At 36.4% G+C, this 12,657-nt stretch overlaps 1 protein-coding gene across 1 annotated transcript in view; it reads right to left on the bottom strand.

Annotated features, from left to right (window-relative positions):
- The window catches only part of LOC129323449 (uncharacterized), a 100,017-nt gene extending 88,621 nt beyond the window's left edge, over positions 1 to 11,396 (bottom strand). The window contains 2 exon segments of the mRNA XM_054969984.1: positions 9,425 to 10,037; positions 10,040 to 11,396. Coding sequence (XP_054825959.1) covers positions 9,425 to 10,037; positions 10,040 to 11,396 — 1,970 coding nt within the window.
- Between the last annotated feature and the right edge of the window lie 1,261 nt (positions 11,397 to 12,657).

Here is a 12,657-nt window from a genome sequence, read left to right as displayed (position 1 = left end):
TAAACATGAATCCAGCTGAACAGATAAATACAACAAAGCATTGCACAGTATTCTGTGCATTACTCTTTTAACTATTTGTTCATGACTGAATTTGTTTACAACCAAATTATTCCACAAATAATATTTTAAAAAAGGAACTTTTTTCCTGAGCCGGAAATCATGTAATTAATAGCTTTTATTAGAACCAACCAAAATATCTTCAGTCTTGTCTGGGTTCAATTTCAATTTGTTGTTTTTCAACCATTTCACCACGGCTGTCAGGCAGCAATCTAAGATTTCTACTGCATCCTGTGAGGATCTGGATAGTAAGATACAGAGTTGGGTGTCATCTGCATATTGATGACATCCAACTCCATAGCTGCGAATGAGTTCTTGTAAAGGCTTTACATAGAGATTGAATAACATGGGAGATAAGATTACACCCTGCAGAACCCCAAAAAATAGTTTCCATTCTGGAGATAGCTAATCTCCAATGCCAACACTTTGAGTCCTCTCCAAGAAAAATTATTTAAACCAGTCCAGGGCACATCCTTTGATGCCCTCTTCTGTTTCTAAATGCCTCAACAGGATGGCGTGGTCTACTCTCTATATTCAGACACAGATCATCCACTAATGCTACTAGTGCTGTCTCTGTCCCATGTCCTGGTCTGAAACCTGACTGGAAAGGGTCCAGAGCACTAGAGTTATCCAAGGTCTGAATTTGTCAGCTACTGCTCTCTCAATCACTTTGCCCAGAAAGGGCAGATTAGAGAATGGGTGATAATTAGCCACATCATTTTTGTCTAGGAATGGTTTTTTAAATAGCAAATGGATAACTGCCTGTTTGAGCCGCCGGGGAAAGCTGTCCTGAGTTAGCAACTGATTTACAATAGACCTCGGTCATTCACTTACGTGGTCCTTACTTGATGTTGACAGCCAGGATGGGCAGGGATCGAGCTCACAAGTAGTAGCTTTCATAAACATCAAGATCCTGTTAAGATCTGTCATTGTAATTGGTTCAAAGCAGTCCAAATGTAAGCTGGATGGTGTATTAAGTATTTCTTCTATCTCATTTGCATTGCAGCTAGCATCTAGATCAGAGTGTATTCATGCTATTTTATCAACAAAAAACTTAGCGACTTCTGATTGGGATTCATGGCAGTCTGAAGCAGCCTAAGACTTGGGCTGTCCGAGACACTGTTTTTCTTGGAAAGCGAGGTGCTCCAACACCCGTTTCCACCCCAACTTCAGGGAGAAGTTGGGCTCGAACGCTATGCACCCCCGAGAGCGTGTGATCTCGGTGAGGGAGGGAGTTCTGAATCAAGGACTCCCACCACCACCTTGAGGTCCCCTCGGAGAAGGGCGAGCTTCTATCTCTGCAGTGCCTCAGGAGTCATTAAATTGGCATAAGATCATCAGAACCAAGCTTCAGCAACAGCTTTTACCAAAGAATAAGCAAAGGAAACAACACAGACAACCCACAGAATCGGCAAAGGTAAAGATGGTTATTGGACTTTTAAAAACTGAACAGCAGTAAAAAGACCAAGGGAAAATAAAGTAATGGACAGAATATAAAAGAAGAGACGTTTATTAATAGAAGCCGAGTAAAATTGATGACGCTGGGGAAGTAAATAAGGACTAAAAATTTGAAATGAAATATTGTTTATACTTACTGCGGTTAGAACTGAGATAACCAGCGTGAGAAAGCGGAGGGGGGACTGGAGAAACATTGTGAGACAGGAAGTTAACAGCAGAGCAGACAACTGGATTCCTAGCAAGGACAGCAAAGCGAAAGGGAAGAGGATTGACAGAAAAAGGAAGCAAAATAAGTATACCACTGGGAGGCAATGAAGGCAACAGGAACAGGAACTGCGCCATCTTAAGTAAGGTACGAAGTTAAACCAGAAATCATAGAGACGTTGCAATGGTACCATAGAGAAAAAACGCCTGACATTTTGTATTTTAAAAAGGCTTTTTTTTCTTTTCTTTAAGAAATTTTAAGAAAAGGCAAGGTTTAAACGATTCAACACGGATTTGAGGAAAAGAGCAGACATGTGGGGAGGATCGAAACCGAGCCCCACGATGGCCGGGAAAAAAGGAGCAGATAAGGAATGGCAAATTTCGGTGGATGCTGCGATCGAAGGACTGGGGAAAAAAGTGGCAGAGAATCACAAAGAGTTGTTACAGAAGATGCAAGAAATGTTGGCAAAGGATTTTAAAGAGATGAGAGATGTTATTCAAGCCGATGTAGCTGCACTGGCAAAAAAGATAGAGGGAGTAAAGGAAGATTTGCAAGTGACAGCTAAAAAAGTGGAGCAGGTGGAACAAAAGACAAATGACATAAAAGCAGAAATGAAACATGAAAATCAAGTGATTCAGCCAAGAGTGGCAATGATGGAGTGTACGGTGACTGAAAAGCAGTTAAGATTTCATGGCATTCAGGAATCTGAGACTCAAACCACACAAGAACAGATGACAGAGATATTGGCAAAATTTTTAGGGAAAGAGAAGGATGAAATAATAGCAAATATGGATTTGGCGTACAGAATCAATTCAGCTTTTGCACAACAGAGAAAGCTACAATATTATTGTGCAATTAGTGACAAAGAGAATGCAGGAAGAGATACTTAAGAGGCATTTTGAAAAATCTTTAATAAAGGAGGGGAGCAGAATTAAGATCATGAAAGAAGTCCCAAAACAGATTCTCCAAGAGCAGAAAAAATATAGGGAATTGACCCAGAAACTAAGAGACAAAGACATCAGATATAGATGGGAAATTCCAGAAGGTCTTTTATTACAAAGCCTTGAGAATTATCATCAAAACAAAGGAGCAAATGGAAAAAATTTTACAGGAAAATGCAGAGGACTTTCCTGGACTATTAAAAATGTAAAATATGGAGTACAAATTAATATCGTGGAATGTGAATGGACTAAACTCACCTCAAAAGAGAAAGACAATTTTTCATTGGCTAAAGAAGCAAAATTGTAATATAGTATGTCTACAAGAGACACATATTAAAGATAAAGATATAAAATATTTAAAAAACAAACAATTGGGGAAAGAATTTAAAAAAGATTAAAGATTAAAGAATTTATATTTAAAAAACAAACAATTGGGGAAAGAATATATATCAGCATCTAAACAAAAGAAGAAAGGAGTAGTGATTTATGTAAAGGAGGCTGTAGAATCAAAATTAATTTTTCAGGATCAAGATGGAAGATATGTGGCCGTGGAAATAAATATAAATGGAAAAAAAAATTGGTAATAGCTCTCTATGCGCCAAATGGAGCAAAAGACCAATTTTTTAAAGATTTATTGAATAAATTAGACCATGATGTATTTGATCAGATGATATTGGTTGGAGATTTCAATGGTGTGGTGGACTTGCAATTAGACAAGAAATCAAAAACAACTGTTAAAAAATCAGAGAGGCTACCAAAATCTTTTTTTGAACTAGTTCAACAAGAACATTTGGAAGACGTATGGAAAAAAGAAAATCCGAAAAATACTGAATTTACATACTACTCCGCAAGGCATTTATCATTTTCACGTATTGATATGATTTGGGCAACAAAAGATTTGACTCTATTGACAAAAAAAGTGGAAATCTTACTGAAGGTGAGCGCAGACCACAATCCAATGTTATGGAAATGGACAATGGGTCAAAGAAAATTTAGATGGAGAATAAATGACGATTTATTACAAAATCAGGAAAATTTGAAGTATTTGAAAGAAGAAACTAAGCAATTTTTTGTAGCAAATAACAATAATGAAGTCTCAACACAGATGGTATGGGATACCTATAAGGCTGTAATGAGAGGAAATTTAACCTTACTTAACAGTAAGGATAAGAAAAGAAAGCAGGAGAAATGGCAAGAAATTCAAGAAAAAATACATAAAAAAGAACAACAATTGAAGAAAAGACCAGGAAAAAAGTCGATTATACAGGAAATTAAAATATTGCAGGATCAAATAACAGCCATTAGTAATAAAGAGCTAGAATGGAAGTTAAAGGCATTAAAGCAGAAGTCATTTGAAGGAGCAAATAAACCAGGAAAGTATTTAGCCTGGCAACTGAAAAAAAGGAAGGAAATGAAAATTATTAATACAATAATGGAGGAAGGTAAAGAATTGAAAGATCATCAACTAATTAAGCGTGCGTTCTTTAAATACTATGCTAAATTATTTCAAAAGAAATCTGTGAATGTACAAGAGATAGATGGGTATTTAAGGAATGCCCACTTACCAAAGCTACCAGAAGAGATGAAACAGAGACTGAATGCTCCAATAACAGAAGAAGAAGTCATACAGGCAATTGAAGCGGCTAAGATTGGGAAAGCACCAGGACCTGATGGGATCACAGCTAAATTTTATAATGTAATGAAGGAGGACCTAGTACCAATTTTAAAAAATGTAATGAACGATATGCTTCAAGGAAAGGGTCTCCCAGATACATGGAATGAAGCTAGTATTGCACTGATCCCAAAAGAAAGACAAGATTTGACAGAGTTGAAAAATTATAGACCCATATCGCTTATAAATAATGACTACAAAATAATGGAAAGAATACTGGCTCAAAATATGGTTAATGGACTTTATAGATGAAGATCAGGCCGGATTTTTACCAAACAGGCAGTTAAAAGATAATTTGAGAGTAGTGATAAATGCTATTGAATACTATGATAAGCGACCTGATAAGGAAGTTGGCCTTTTCTTTGTGGATGCAGAGAAGGCCTTTGACAATTTGAACTGAGATTTTATGTTCGCAACAATGGAGAAGATGGATCTAGGTAATTAATTTATACAAGCAGTGAAAACAATTTATAACTTACAAAGGGCAACAATATGTGTTAATGACGACCTGACAGAGAAGTTGGAAATAAGGAAAGGAACCAGACAAGGATGTCCACTATCGCCGCTTTTGTTTGTGATGGTCTTAGAAGTTTTATTGAGGAGGATTAGAGAAGATGATAGTATAAAAGGAATAAAAATAAAAGGATCCTCCTACAAATTGAGAGCATTTGCAGACGATGTGATGTTTATAGTAGAAGACCCTCTACAAACCTTGCCAAGACTGCTGGACAAAATAAAGTAGTTTGGAGATTTGGCGGGTTTCTACATAAACAAAAAGAAGTCAAAAATAATAACTAAAAATATGACTAAGAAGAAAAAACAAGAATTAAGTGAATTAACAAACTGCGAAGTGGTACACAGAACTAAATATTTGGGGATAGAGCTGACAGCTAAGAATATAGACTTATTTAAGAATAACTATGAAAAGCTCTGGACTCAAATTGAAAGGGACATGATAAAATGGAATAAATTAAATTTGTCATGGTTAGGTCGAATTGCCACAATTAAAACGAATGTACTGCCCAGAGTGATGTTTTTAATGCAAACAATTCCAATTGTGAAAGATAAGAAACAATTTGAAAAATGGCAGAGGAAGATATCAGAATTTGTCTGGGCAGGAAAGAAACTAAGAGTCAAGATGAAAGTTCTTTGTGACGCTAAGGAAAGAGGAGGAATGCAGTTACCTGATCTAAGACTTTATCATGAAGCAATATGTTTGGTGTGGCTAAAAGAATGGGTGTCTTTGACCAATCATAAGTTATTAACATTGGAAGGACATAATAAACTATTTGGATGGCACGCATATATGTGGTACGGGAAGCATAATATGGATGCAATGTTTCAGCACCACTACCTGAGAAGAAATCTACTGTCAACCTGGCTCAAGTACAAGAAATTTATAGAGCTAAAGAAACCACTTTGGATTGTTCCAGCTGAAGTAATCAACCCAAATATGGAATATCAGGGAAAGGAATGACTTACCCTCAAAGAAATAACAGTATTAGAAAATGATGGGTTGAGACTTAAGCGAAATGAGGAGTTGCCATTTAAATATGGTTGGTTACAATATAGACAAATTAAAGATTTATTTGATTCAGAACATAGAAAGAATGGTTTTAGAATTAAAAATTCAGAACTAGAGGAACTATTATTGGGGGATAATAGTAAAGCAATATCTAAAATGTATAAGTTGTTATTGAAGTAGTTTACAGAAGAGGAAACAGTCAAGGTGCAAATGGTAAATTGGGCCATAAATTGTAATAAGGAAATAGCGATGGAAGCATGGGAACAACTATGGAAAAATACCATAAAAATATCAACTTTTACCAGTATTAAAGAGAACAGTTATAAAATGCTGTATAGATGGCACTTAACACTGAAAAAATTATCTATAGCTAACAAACAGTTATCGAATAAATGTTGGAAATGTAAGGAGCATGAAGGTTCTCTGTTTCATATGTGGTGGACTTGCCAAAAGGCTAGAGACTTCTGGTCTAGAATATGTGCTGAGATGTCTTTGATATTACAATATAATGTTGCTAAAAATCCAGAAATGTTATTACTATCTTTACATTTAGAAGATGTTAATAGAAATGATAAGATATTGTTGTATTATATGATAGTAGCAGCAAGAATTTTATATGCTCAATATTGGAAAAAAGAAGAAGTACCGAATATTGAAGAATGGACAAGGAAGCTGTTGTACATGGCCGAAATGGACAAATTAACTAAAAATCTAAAAGAGCAAGATCCAGAAATTTTTTTGGAAGACTGGAAGAAGTTTAAGAAATATTTGGAAAAGAAATGCAATGTTAAAGGACAATTGTGGTCTTTGGAGGGATTTTAAATTTTATTAAGTAAGTCTTTAACAAAGGGAATATAAATAAGATCTCTACCATGGGTAACATAATATAATTGTATTATAGTGAAATACTAATCTCTATGAATAAACAGGGGGTTCGAGTGTTGTTGGAAGTCAATAGAGAAAAGGGGGAGGGGAGGGGTGGGGTTATATATTTAGAAAGGTTTAATTTGGATAAGTGGTATGTATTAACCAACTATTTTATATCACCTCATCCAATAAAATCAATTTTTTTAAAAAAAAACTTAGCAAAGGCCTCACAGCTGATTGTCTGTTCATGGGACTGTAAAGGTTCAGATTTAGGGCTTAGGAGGCGTCTGGCTATCTTAAACAATTGGGATGGTCATGAACTAGCCAACGCAATAGTTGCAGAAAAATAACATTTCTTTGCCACTTTCATTTCTGATTCATAAGTCCTCAAGTGGGTTCTATAGCATGTTCTATCTGCTTCTGTGCAAGTTTTTCGCCAATGCCTTTCTAGATGTCTTCCAGACCTCTTTAAGTCAGCCAGCTCCATGGTAAACCATGGGGACGGCATCCTTCCCAAGGGCTGGAGGATAAGGAGCAATGGTGTCAACAACAGCTTCAAGGAGCTTTGCATTCCACACTCCTACAGCAGCTAACATGGAGCATGTGTCTGGCATTCTAAAACCTCCCCAAGGCATTTTGGAATCTAGAAGAGCCCATGAGACTTTATGGGCGAATCATTTTAACTGGACCCTCAATTTTGTGAGGAATTGGGGCTATATTCACTTTTGCCTTCAGCAGATGATAGTCTGATCATGGTTCAGGGTGAACCTCCAATGTTGAAACAAGGTTTTCTCTTAAAGGCTCAGTGCAAAATGTTATGTCTAATCTTGTCATCCACTTTCCTGATCTTTCCTGATCGCATTTCCCCTCCTGAGTCACTCAGGGACTGATAAACCTCACCCAGCTAGCCAGCAGGAGTCATCAATTGTCTTTTTACACATTCAGTTCTGCTCAGAAAGGCACAATCAAGCCCTCCCAATCCTATTGTCCCACCTCAGGAAACAGCCATCAAGCTACTGTTTTTTGGGAGCAAGATGTCAGTTTTATCTCAGGATATGTTTTGCTCTATAATTAGGCTGTCCTGCCATGTGCTCAGTGTGTACTGGGACTTCCCACCCATGCACCCTCAGACTGCATGTCTGAGTCCCCTCTTTCCCCTTTCATGAGACACTGGCCATCCATGCTTCTGCTACACAGAACCTTCTTTGCTCTCCAAGCTCTCCCGGAACTGGTAAATATAATTATGTGTATATTGTTGTGCCAGCAGGGACACATTAGCCAAGTCTGCATGGGTCAATTTCTCCAGTTCAGTTCCCATACTGCAGTGTTTTTTTTCATAACCATTTGCATCAAATTTGCCGCCTGAGTAGTCACTCTGGCCACTATGCTACTTTTCCCCAGCTTTCCTGAAAGAGCTTTTACTATGACTTTTTTTTTAAAAGGCTTTATGGTAGGCTGTTTCCCTGTGCATACGCTTTATTCTGCTTTTGATGTTCCACTCTCATCTTCCCTCTTCCACCTCTGCCAGCCCACTACATTGTGATTGGCTACTCTTGTCTAGCCAGACACTCCATCTCCCCTCCTTTCCATTCTTTCCCCCTCCCCTCTTTCCTGTTTTTAAAATTTTTTATAGTGCAGCGCAGGATTGATAAATTGCTGGTTTGAAAGCACAGGGGGAAGTTCCCTTTTTATTCTTCTTGCTTTGGCATGGGTGGGAATATATTTTTTTTATATATGATTTTTAATTTTTTTTAGATAGAAAATAGGGAGTAGAAAGTAGAGGGAAGGGGGATAGAAAGGAAAGAAAGAACAAAAAAAGAAGTTACATATCTATTACATTGCACCATTCACTCTAATACATGTCATAGTATTCTGCTAGTCAGCTCTCGATTTGCAAGTTTTTCCATTTATCTTCTATAATGTCCATAAAGGACCACATCTTAGTTGAAAATTATATTTCTCGCAACTTATCTTGTATCCATTTGTAAAAAGGCTCCCAAATGTCATTATAGGTTGTATTGTCCAACTCTTTCAATAAACTCAACAATTTGTCCATTTCAGCCATCTCAAGTATTTTTTCGACCAGGTTTTCTTGTGTTGGGATAGTTGTCATTTTCCAAAGTCTCGCATATGCAGTCCTAGCTGTTGTAATATGTATTCAACATCAAATGCTTTTGCTCTTTATTGACCGGGACCAATATGTGGTTTAATTTAAAAAGTTCTGGTTTCAAAGGTAGTGGAGTCGTATCTGTTGTAACATTGTATGTACCAGCTTCCAAAACTCCACTGTTTTTTTACATGTCCACCACATATGATAGTAAGATCCCGGTGTCTTCTCACACTTCTAGCAATTATTTGACATATTTAAGCGAGATGTAACTAACCTACATTAAGTGCCCCCTATTAAACATTGTATATACATTTTCTTTAAGTGAGGCCGATTTTGTCATCTTTAAATTACTTTTCCACATTTGTGACCATTGCTCTAAATCTATTGTATGTCCCACATTCTCAGCCCATTTTATCATAGTATCCTTGACCTCTTCCCCTGTAATTTTGTCTTTATGAGTATAGCATATATTTTCTTTATCATTTTAACATTAGTACCACATAGTATCACATCAATATTTTCATCCTTTTCGTAAAAACCCACTGTTTTATCTTTTTTATACCTGGATTCCAGTTGTGCCTGGCCCCACCATCCCAACTCAATGTCTAGCTCCGCCATTTCTTTTGGATTTTTTAATAGCCCAGCTGGTTTCAGTAAGATCTTGTAGGTAGGAGTTTTTCCCTCTTTTTTCAACAAAGGACGTGTAAAAGCTTCAATTGGGGAAACCCACAAAGGAATTTTCTCATAAAAGGTAGATCTTATTCTTTCCCAGACCAGTACTAGTGCTTTCCTTATCCAGTGATTTTTAAAATATTTATGATTTTCCCATTTTTTATACCAGAGAAACGCGTGCCAGCCCATCAATACGTCATGTCCTTCCAGGTTTAAAAGTCTTTCGTTTTCCAAAGTGATCCACTCTCTCAGCCAGGTCAGCACACAAGCCTTATAATATAAGAACCAATCTGGTAGGGCAAAGCCTGCTTTTTCCTTAATATCTTGTAGGGCTTTCAGCTTGATTCGTGGTTTTTTGTTCTGCCAAATAAAAGATTGTACAGCCCGATTAAGGTCTTTAAAGAATACTTGGGGTATTCCTAATGGAATATTTTGAAACAGAAATAGAACTCTTGGGAGAACATTCATTTTTATCGCTGCTATTCTTCCCGTCAGTGATACCTGAAGATCTTTCCATCTTTCCAATTTTTTTTTATTGTTTTTATCAGTATCCCATAATTATTTTCATATAAGGAGCTACATCTGTTAGTCATCCAAATTCCTAAATATTTTATCTTCTTTTCAATTACTAGTTGCGATTTTTGAGTTAATTCTTCCATCTGTCGTTTTTGGATGTTTTTAGTAATCAACTTTGTCTTTTGAATATTTATTTTTAATCCCGCCAAAGCTCCATACTCCTTGATTTCCTGCAAGAGCTTCTGTATTGATGTTAAAGGGTCTTCTAAAATAAAAACTAAGTCGTCTGCAAATGCTTGTACTTTGTATTCTTGCTTCTTAATTTTGGCTCCTCTGATCTCATCTGAGTTTCGGATCTTGTCCATAAGTGGTTCCAGTGTCAGTATAAACAAGAGAGGAGATAATGGACAACCTTGTCTTGTTCCTTTTTCTATCAATTCTGTTAGTTGGCCATTAATTGAGATTCTAGTCCTTTGTTTATCATAAATTCCTTGAATTATTCTGAGAAAATTTTCTCCACACTGCATCTCGTCTAGTTGTTTAAACATTAATTGCCAATTGAGTTTGTCAAACGCCTTCTCTGCATCAAGGAACATCAGAGCCATTTGTTTTTCTGGATGAGCCTCGTAATACTCCAAAATGTTTAGTATTTTTCTTATATTATGGCTAGTCTGTCGTCCTGTTAGAAAGCTGGCCTGATCTTGGTGGATTATCTGGTCCATTAGTTTCCTCATTTTCCTTGATAATATAGTTGCAAAGATTTTATAGTCTACATTCAGCAGGGAGATTGATCTATAGTTTTTAATTTCTTTCAAATCTGTTCCATCCTTTGGTATTAATGATATTGTAGCTTCTTTCCATGTTTCTGGTATGGATTCTGTATCCCGTATTTCTTCCATCAGCTTCTTAAAGGGAGGAATTAAGGTTTCTTCAAAGCATTGATAATATTCAGCTGGTATGCCATCTGGGCCTGGAGATTTTCCCTTGTTTTGCTTTTTAAAGGCCTGTATTATTTCATTCATAGTGATTGGGTCATTTAGAATTTTCCTCTGTTCCTCACTAAATTTCTTCAATCTCATTTTTTTCAGATAGTCATCTTGTTGCTCTGGTTGGGCAGTCATTTTCCCATGGAGCTTCTTGTAGTAGGATTCAACCACCTTCCTTATTTCTTCCTGAAGAACTTTCTCCTCTCCTTTTTCATCATTCAGTGACATTATTTGTCTTTTGGTATTTTCTTTCCTTAGCTTATATGCTAGCCATCTTGTAGGCTTGTTTGCATTTTCAAAGTAGTTTAGTTTGGCATATTTAATTTTATTCTCCATCTCCTCCGTTAACATCAAATTAACTTTATGTTGAAGTATCTTTAGCTTCATTTTTGATGTACTGTTATCAGGAGCATTTTTAAAGTTATCTTCTTTTTTTAGGTTTCCAAATTTTGATATCCTTTGTTTCTCTCTTTCTTTTTACTTGCCACTTATCTAATTGCCAGTCCTCTGAAAAAAAAGCCTTACTTGCATCCCACACTATGTGTATAGCAGTTTCATTATTTAAGTTTTGTTTAAAATACCATTCCATTTCTTTGGAGATTGTTTCTTTAATTTTTTTGTCTTTTAAAAAAGTTGTATTTAGTCTCCACCTAAATTGTCTTTTTTCCTCTTTTATCTTTATTAACAGAGGGTTGTGGTCTCCAATCACTTGTGGCAAAATGTCTATTTCTTCCATATCCTCCACTAATGATGTTGAGGCCCAACACATATCTATTCGTGACCAAGATCTGTGTCTGTCAGAGTAAAAAGTATAGTTAGTTGAATTCAAATTTTGTATTCTCCATAAGTCTACAAGGGCCATTTCTTCAGCCATTTCAAAGAATTTTTTAGGAAGCACTTTCCCCCCTTTCCCCCCATTCTTCACATGTTTCCTATCCAACTTTTTATCCACTACTTCATTGTAGTCTCCCACAATGCATATGTCATTCTATTTCAATTTGGATATTTGCTCTGAAAGTCTTTGAAAGAATTTTTTTTGTTGCTCACTTGGGGCATAAATATTCACTACCAAGATTTTTCTTTGGCCTTTCTGGAGTTCAGTCATTAGAATTCTTCCCTGGTCACAGGCATAAATCAATTTTGGGTTCAATCTTCCCTGTATATATATTACTACTCTCTTTTTAACGTTGTCTGCTGCAATGAATGGGTGTCCCATGTTCTTACAGTTCAGGAGCCTTTCCTCTTTATCTCTGATATGGGTTTCTTGAAGGCATATATTCTCTGCTTTAAATTTTTTCAGATATGTAAATGTTCTCCTTCTTTTTTGAGGGGAATTCAATCCATTAACATTTATTGAGAGTATTTCTAGAGAGTTACTGGCCATTACTTCTTGCCTCTCTTACTACCTTATTTATTTTCTTCTCTGGTTTGCTTCCTGGTCTGTACTCCTCCTCTTGCTCCATCTTCTATTTCTGGTTCTGATTCAGACTGTGGGCTTACGTTTTCTTCTTCTCCCTTGCCTTCCTTGGATTTCTGGTCCGCCATCAAATTCTTTTGAACAAATGCTTGTGCTTTAGGAATCGAGTTGATGTTGAACCTTTGTCAGTTGAAGTTAAAAAGTAGTCCCTCTGGTATCAGCCATCTATAT

The sequence above is a fragment of the Eublepharis macularius genome, chromosome 2, assembly GCF_028583425.1.
Source record: "Eublepharis macularius isolate TG4126 chromosome 2, MPM_Emac_v1.0, whole genome shotgun sequence".
Lineage (NCBI taxonomy): Eukaryota > Metazoa > Chordata > Lepidosauria > Squamata > Eublepharidae > Eublepharis > Eublepharis macularius.
Note: the sequence above shows the minus strand (reverse complement) of the source record. Positions and strands in the feature narration are given on the sequence as shown.